General features: G+C 37.8%; 2 protein-coding genes across 2 annotated transcripts; one reads left to right on the forward strand and one right to left on the reverse strand.

Annotated features, from left to right (window-relative positions):
* The first annotated feature begins 170 nt into the window (after nucleotides 1-170).
* Nucleotides 171-3,410, forward strand: C8Q69DRAFT_531250 (WD40-repeat-containing domain protein). Its single transcript, XM_028633747.1, has 3 exons — nucleotides 171-694; nucleotides 756-1,546; nucleotides 1,603-3,410. The coding sequence occupies exons 1-3, from the start codon at nucleotides 369-371 to the stop codon at nucleotides 3,336-3,338; spliced, it is 2,853 nt and encodes a 950-aa protein (XP_028481417.1). The 5' UTR covers nucleotides 171-368; the 3' UTR covers nucleotides 3,339-3,410.
* Nucleotides 3,411-3,413: 3 nt separating this feature from the next.
* On the reverse strand, nucleotides 3,414-5,553 carry C8Q69DRAFT_481782 (Hemimethylated DNA-binding protein YccV like-domain-containing protein). Its single transcript, XM_028631617.1, has 4 exons — nucleotides 5,043-5,553; nucleotides 4,819-4,972; nucleotides 3,756-4,759; nucleotides 3,414-3,704 (listed from the first exon to the last, which is right to left on the reverse strand). The coding sequence occupies exons 1-4, from the start codon at nucleotides 5,453-5,455 to the stop codon at nucleotides 3,530-3,532; spliced, it is 1,746 nt and encodes a 581-aa protein (XP_028481418.1). The 5' UTR covers nucleotides 5,456-5,553; the 3' UTR covers nucleotides 3,414-3,529.
* Nucleotides 5,554-8,128: the final 2,575 nt, after the last annotated feature.

Here is an 8,128-nt window from a genome sequence, read left to right on the forward strand (position 1 = left end):
TACCAGGTGCCTGAGAGTCGAGAGTCGAGAGTCGAAAGGTCCGTGGTACAACTAAAGAAATAATGATTCCCTTCGTTTTTTCGATGACAGGTTCACGCGTATCTTGAAAGATTAGAAGAGGACTTTCGCGCTAGTGCTTTTATGGACTAGCCGGTCCCACCAATCTTCGGGGGTCTAGGTTACGCTTCTCCGAAAAAAGAAAAAAAAAAGTCCTCGACATAAGTAGGAAGAATCGTTTATCAGGCCAAATCTTCTTTCTTTTTTGCAGATCTACACTGATCGCGAGAGATGGTCTTTATCATCTAGAAGGGAATCTTCGCTTTTGCTTATATTAGGCCGCTTCTGGGTCTTCATTCCCTGCCCGCAACATGACCGAGGTCGTGAGACAATCAAGTGACGCCGTCAAAAGGTCCCGCGCGTCTGAATACTCTCAGAAGGATTTGAGTCCTATGGAGCGCGAGAGATCGAAGAAGCGCCGTCTCTCCCGCGAGAATGGCCGTGCTTCGCGCCCTGTTATCCCTGAGTCTCGCGAAGATCCTTCCGCGAATGGCCGCGCCTCGACCGCTGTTGAAGTTACTCAATCGGGGGGGGAATTTGAGAAAGCAGCCAGAAATTCTCGGACACCGTGGTCGCTGTCGCAGGTTGTCGGTGGTCGTTATTCCGACCTGGACCCAGTTTTCAGCGTTGACGAGAAGTGAGTGTTTAATCATTGAAGATCGGGACAACAACTGGGCCGTTTGACTGACTCCGGATAGGTTTATATTCCTAGCTTTGGAAAAAGCCATTCACATCTTCTCTACCTCTACGTCCCGTTTATTTCGAACTTTGCAATTAGAAGCATCAGCAAAGATTGTCGGATATCAGCTCTCGCCTACTAATGACGAGCATCTCTATGTCTTCACGTCATCTGGCTCTGTGAGAAAATGGGATTGGACTTCTTCAAGGCAGATCTCTTCGTGGGAAACATCATGCAAGACCTTTTGCGCCAGGATATGTTCCACCCATATTGGCACAGAAGTTCACGACGCATTCTATTCCTTGCGCCAGCGCAAGGACGGGCGACGGGAGTTGGCAATAAATATCTTGAAGGATGGGGATGCGGACGTGGAACCTGCTGGTTTCGTGGCTCTTGAGACGAGCAGACCAGTCAAGCACATTACACTCTCTAACCAGGGCCATGCCGTCATCATCTCTGATGGTCAACATATCTTTGTCGGCAGTAGAAAGGCCGCAGACCTGGCATCCCCAGAAAGCTTCCATTACACCTGGAGGGAGCTTAGTTTGCCCGTGACTGCGACTTGCTTCGATATCCGTGAGAGTTTGCCTGCAGAAGGATCGAAGATTGCGTTGTCAAAGGCTAGACAAGCTTCGCCTGCAGTAGATCTTGTGCTGGGTGACTCTTCCGGATCCATTTTGATCTATCATGACATTGTGAACTCCCTCTCTCAGAGAGAAAATGCGCAAGAAAGCGAGGTCCGCTCTTTGGTCTTCAGAAAATTACATTGGCATAGAGGCGCAGTTACTGCTGTCCGCTGGTCTCGAGATGGTATGCTCGACAGTTGTCTCTGGAATTTGGTTACACTGTGCTAACCATATATGCAGGAAACTACCTTATTTCTGGAGGCTCAGAGTCTGTCATGGTTCTCTGGCAATTGGATACTGGCCGAAAGCAGTTCCTGCCACATCTGTCCGCGCCCATCTCTAACATTATCATCTCTCCGACCGGAAATTCGTACGCAGTTAAACTGGCTGATAATACCGTCATTGTCTTGTCAGCCACAGAGTTACAGCCATCTTCTGCTATAATTGGTCTGCAGCTTCCGTCTTCGAGGACAGCCCAGACAACGAACCCCGCAAAGTCTGCCGGCAGTTCAACACGGATCCTCGATGCGATTCCTGCCGTCCTCCACCCACGAAATCCTGACCATCTTCTTGTTGCTGTCCCTGCTTCTCAAACTGCTGGTGAGGGAAAGGACAAGACAACCGACTTGTGTTTTTTGCAGACAGTGGATATCCGCACCGGCTCTCATCTCTCCCGACAAGCTCTCGCTCGCACTAATGTTACTGTGCTGAACACGGGACCAGAAGGCACAAAGATCTCACCCCCTGACGTCAAATTTGTGGAAATCACCCATGATGGGCAATGGTTGGCTACCGTGGACGACTGGCTGCCATCTCCCCAAGATGCCACGGCATTCGATCCTTGCCATGAGGGTAAGGGGCCAAGCGTTGGCTATTCTAGGGAGACATTTTTGAAGTTCTGGATGTGGAATGATTCAACTAAGCTGTGGGAATTGGTCACTCGCATCAACGAGCCCCATAGCCGATTACAAGGGGGCGCGATGTCGGTCCTTAGCTTAGCATCACGGCCCAATGCCCATGAGTTTGTGACTCTGGGCGCTGATGGCATTCTACGATTTTGGGATGCAGTGCCGAGGCATCAAAGTCACATAAAGCCACGGACAGATGCCGCTCAGCCACAGGAGACATGGAGATGCCGACGCTCTGTGAATTTGAAGAGTAGGACAGATGGCAGCCTCTCCTTCCAAGTAGCTTCTATGGGCTTTTCAGAAGATGGTTCGGTTCTCGCTGTTTGCTTACCGTCGCAGTCATCCGTCAGCACCGGCTCTGTTCACTTGATCGATGCTGATGTATGTGAAATACGCCAGAGCCGAGAAGGATTGTTCTCCGGCAATCCATGTGGTGTTAGATTTCTAGGACAGCACCTTATTGTTGCCTCAGAACAGTCACTGTCGGTCTGGGATACTGTCAATGATGTGACCAAAGCCATCGAGCTGGGCGGTTCTGGAACCGCCGACTCAGCCACTCTAGGATCTCCAATCCTGCTTTCTGTCAATCGCAAGACTAACAGCTTTGCGATTATTACAGGTCGCTTTGGTACGGCTAGTGCCAACCAGTCGAGCAAGCGACGACATAAGACAAGATTCTACATTGATATATACAATCTTCGGTCTTCGAGACCCGTATTTCAATCAGTGTTGCGATGCCACCCGCTTGCATTGCTCCCTGATTCAGCGACAGGCGACTACATCGTTATAGATACGTCAGCATATGTGCAGCGAATCGGATGTTCCAGTACGGGTGCTGAACCTGCAGTCTCATCCAACGAGCTATCGTCTTATATGAAGACAGAACTGGATGGACTATTTGGCTGGCAGGCACCAAAGAACGCTCCCGCGCCAGATTCACTGCCCAATGAAGGTGCAAGATCGGGTTCTAATGATTTGGGGGATATCTTCGGTTCTGCACCTCCTTACTTGTTGTCTCCTGTCAGCGTCCTTTTCAGAGATGTTGTTGGCGCCTTTGTCAGTAAATAGTGTTACTGAGAATAGTTTGTACATGAAGTACACCATTTCATAGGCGTATCTCAAGAAGATTACAATTGCCACAAAACCAATGTATACTCTTCTCCATTTGTATATCATTATACTACACCCAAATGGATATAATATAAATCATAAATATCTTTTTCTTATCTTTATATATATACAGATCCAAAGTAAACACATCAATCGTCGGGATATTCATCTCTAATGTTACTTATATACGTCCGGCTATGTTCATCCCATCTCTTAAAATGCTTACCAGCAATAGTCGAGAAAACAGGAGGTAGCTCGGAAATATCAGGTTTTATAATCTCAATATTTTCTTCGGCGACATATCGACTGCTCCTATCCTCAACACTAGTTCTGTTAGTATCTGTTCCAATAGAGAAGTTCAGGATATGAGCATACAGAACATGGTAGAAACTCTGATGTCGACCAGCTTGCAGATCATCAATGCCCATTTGCCTCATCCACTGCTCCCCTGCACCACATTCGGCATCCCAGCCTGTTATGATAGCTGTGTAATCATAGCGACGATGGCGAAACACCTGGCCTACGCGATATTTGACATTCTGGTGTGCAGAAGTACGCCGCCGTATTTGCCTGGGTATTTCGTCGACAGCCTTCATTACATGCAAACTCTCCCGAAGATGTTCATATTCTGGAAGTCCCTGGAAGAGAGGTACCAGGCATTCTTCGATCAAGTAGAGGTCTGAAGGGAAATCCGTAGCAAACAACTCCATAAGCCAAGGTAGGTGCTGTCGAAGTTCTATTGGTCTTGATGGGCCCGCAAAGATCATGGAAGACCATAAGCCAGCATATTTTGCGCTCCCGATATCGATGGACGGTATAGCCAAAGCTGGTTGTAAGGACATGTGTTGGATGGAGCGCAGGATATTCTTTCCGCAGCGCAGCACAATCTCGGATGTCTCCGATTCCCCAAGGAAGACCGACTGCTCAAGATTTGAAGCCCCCAGGAAGTTGAGTTGACTACGCAGACTGGATACTGGTGTTTCTCCAGTGGACCGGAACGGGTCCATGTACATGGGCTCTCCCTGAGCGCCGTCAGCAAGTATGCGTCCATCCATGTCCAGGCCACGTGGTGGGATGATAATGACATGAACGTGGAAAGGAAACCCACAGGGACGGGCATTCAGGCCCAGGCCCTGTGCAACATAGCAGTAGATAGCAGCAGATATTAAGGGTAGTGAATTATGGCCCGGGTCAGCCAATGCTATCCCTAAAAAGTTATGTTCGAGACTGTGATAATCGCGGTCTTCTTCAATCCCCGTAAGCTTTCTCCTTCTCAGATATGATGCGATAGCTAGAGCCCGAGAACGCGGCGTCGAGGCTCGAATGTCGGGCTCCTCATGCGTGAGATCAGCTATGATCCTATCAAGCGTGTTGGTGACCTATGCGGACAAGTCAGTTTCATACGCCAATAAATCGGCCTATGCAGCTCTTGACATACATCAAATAAGTCTCCAACATTACTCTCTGGAACGAAAAGGTCGAAAGCTCCAAGTGCGCGCTCGAGGGGTATAGATTCCCCTTGCCTCAGTTTGATCCACTCCCGAATAGCGATATGCCGATGTAAGCTAGTCAGAACAGCGTGGCTATAATATCTTTTCGTGCCAATAAGTTGCCGTGTCAAAGGATTGTTAGCGATACAGAAAGATAGAACGGAGAGCGAACCTTCGTGCCAAATGATCCTCTCTTTCAGGCCCTGTAAGCGCGTTCCGTATCAGTGTGTCCTTAGCATCGTATCCAAAGCTAATGATGACGCGAAACTTTTCTAGTCGCCCTGTTTGGCTTGTGAGGATGCTTTCTAGGGCGCTAGAAACAGTAGAGTCAGTTAGACATCTGCTGGCGTACAGCCCCTTCCAATCCACAGAAGAGACAGGGTCCGCTAGTTTATTCTTAAAATCATGCCGATGTTCCCAGAAGCTGAAGTGAGTCAAACAGTAATATCGCCATAGCAGAGGTTCGTTTGCAATGCTCCTGAACCTGCGAGCGGTGCGTTCGAGAGCAGCAGCCGCAGATGGAGGGCTATAGCAGAGAATTGTATGCAATATCTCATCCGGCAGGCGAGTGAACGACGTTTCCATAGCGAGCGCTATAGTGCAGCGCGATTGGTGTGTATTAAATGTGTTCTGACATTTGACAGTATATTTGTCGGCTTTTGAGGTTGGCGCTCTGGTAATGGGGATGCATAATAGAAACCGAGCATCATAGTATCTGATCGCCGCCTTGCTTCTGCCGCTCTTGGCCGCCTTGCAGCTGACTACGGTCGCATTCAAAAGTTTTCGACACTTTTTCTCGCCCCACTAAAAATCTAGGTGTTTTCTAGCCTTACTAATTACGACAAATTAAATAGAACCCTTCTTAAAGTATTATTATATTAAATAAGTTTAGAGTTAATTATTAAAAAAAAAGTATAATTATATATATATTTTAACTCTTAATTATTATATAAATATAAGAATTTTAAAAAGAATTTTATATATAAAAATTAAAGATTTTATCTTATATTTTTTCTATATTTAATAATAAAATAACTTTATATATAAATTTATTAAATAAAATTAATTAAAAGTTAGCTAGTTTAAAAAAATTATAATATAAATAGCTTTAAATAAATAAAACTTAATTTTTTTAATTAAACTTTTCTTAATAAAATTATATATAATATATAATATTTTATAAATTATATTATTCTTATAAAATAAGATAATATATTTAATATATATATAAATAAAACTTTTTATAAAAGTTATTTAAAAAATATTTATTTAAGTTTTAAAATTTAAAATAAAAGTAATATATTTTAAAATATAAGAAATATATAAAAGCTTATATAAATAATTTTTATTATATCTTTTTTTATAAGTATTTATTACGCTTAAGTAGATTAAATTAAATTTATTAAAGCTTTAATTTAATAAGGCAGTATAATAGAGAATTTTAAGCTAAAAAGAGAGAAAAAAAGAATTTAGAGAAAGAATCTTAATTCTTTTATTTATAAGATTCTTTATTTCTTAATTACTTTTAAATAATATAAATAGTTAAGAGTTTTACTAGTAAATCTCTGATTTTATCTTCTTATTAAATTAATACTATAATAATATTATAATATTACTTCTTTATTTAAATTAATTTATTCTTAAATTAATAAGATAATTATTATTCTTTTATTTCTTTAAATTAATATCTTTATTAATATAATTAATCTAATAGTTTAAATTAGCTAATAGCTTAAGTTTATTAAAGAATATATTATAAAACTTTTAAAGCTTTAATAATAAATTTTTAAAATTTTTAGTAAAATATTATATTAAATCTTTATTATATTTCTTTTAAGTAGCCTTATATTAAAGATATTTATATTTAATTTAAATAGCTAAAATTTTATTTACTTCTTATTTTAATTTATTTTAAATCTTAATTAATAGAGGCTCTTTATAGACTTAATATAAGATAAAATTATTTAATATTTATTAAAGGTAATTTAAAGAGAATATTAAGTAGATTTTTATAATATTAAAGAGTTTTAGCTTTTAAGTATTCTTTATCTTCTTAAGAATTTTAAAGAGGCTCTTTATTTAATTATTAAGCTTTTATAAAGATTAATTAAATATTTAATTTATAGGTTTAATAAAAACCTTATTATTAATATTAAAATTTATTTCTTAATAGTATTTATTAGCTTATTTCTTTTATTATTCTTAGGCCTTTTTAATAAAGACTTTTATTATCTTCTAAATTTATTAAAGTCTATATATTTATTATTAAGCTTTAGTTTAATTAGTCTTTTTAAATATTAAAATAAATTATAATACTAGGCGCTACTTAAATAAAATATAAGGCTTATATTTATATTTAACTATAAATAAAGATATTTCTATAAATTTTTAAATTAATATAGTTATTATAAAATTAACTATTAAGAGATAATTTAATTAATTATCTTAATAATAATTAATATAAGGCTAAAGTCTTTAAGCTATATATTAGTTTAAAACCTTTATTTATTTATTTATTTAAGAGTATATAGTTAAAGAAAGCTTTAACTTAACCTTTAATAATAAATAGAATTTATTCTAGAAGTTTAAAATAAATTATAGTTTTTAATTAAAAACTATTATATTAAAAGTATTTTTATAATAATATATATACTTAAAAAAGATTTTAGCTATAGTTTATACTATAGCTATATTATAATAAGGAATTAAAATAAAATACTTATTAAAATAATTAACTATAGTAAATATTATATTATAACTATACTTATCTTTTAAAAAAAAATTAAAAATCTATTAAAATATATTACTATAGTTATTTAAAGATAAATAATAATTAAAGTAACTTTAATAAAAAATCTTAAAGGTTTTTAATTTAATAATAAGTTAAATAATTTATTATAGTATTAGCGTAAGAAATAAGTTACTTAAAGAAATCTACTAGCTAATACTTACTTAATTTAAAAAAGTAAGGCTTAATAAGTTAAGTTCTTTTAAATTATATAAAGAACTATATAACTTTATAAAGATACCTTTAATATATAGCTTAATCTAGATTTAAGCTCTTTAAGCTATATTTTATTTACTAAGCTTACTTATAATAGCTTATTTTAGTTTAAATTAATAAAATAAAGATCTTATAGCTAGTCTTAATATTAACTACTTTATTCTATTTATTTTAATTTACTTCTTAAGCTTATATCTTAATATTATATAGCTTTTATTTAAAAGTTAATACTATTAATAATATTTACTTTAATT

The sequence above is a fragment of the Paecilomyces variotii genome (assembly GCF_004022145.1).
Source record: "Paecilomyces variotii strain CBS 101075 chromosome Unknown C8Q69scaffold_17, whole genome shotgun sequence".
NCBI classification, from domain to species: Eukaryota; Fungi; Ascomycota; class Eurotiomycetes; order Eurotiales; family Thermoascaceae; genus Paecilomyces; species Paecilomyces variotii.

Bases quoted from the DNA above. Each gene is read 5' to 3' on its own strand.
- C8Q69DRAFT_531250 (XM_028633747.1), top strand. From the start codon at position 369: ATGACCGAGGTCGTGAGACAATCAAGTGACGCCGTCAAAAGGTCCCGC. The intron at 695-755 runs GTGAGTGTTTAA...GACTCCGGATAG, and splicing joins GTTTTCAGCGTTGACGAGAA to GTTTATATTCCTAGCTTTGG. The intron at 1,547-1,602 runs GTATGCTCGACA...CCATATATGCAG, and splicing joins TGTCCGCTGGTCTCGAGATG to GAAACTACCTTATTTCTGGA.
- C8Q69DRAFT_481782 (XM_028631617.1), bottom strand. From the start codon at position 5,455: ATGGAAACGTCGTTCACTCGCCTGCCGGATGAGATATTGCATACAATT. The intron at 4,973-5,042 runs GTTCGCTCTCCG...TGGCACGAAAAG, and splicing joins GAGGATCATTTGGCACGAAG to ATATTATAGCCACGCTGTTC. The intron at 4,760-4,818 runs GTATGTCAAGAG...TTGTCCGCATAG, and splicing joins ATGTTGGAGACTTATTTGAT to GTCACCAACACGCTTGATAG.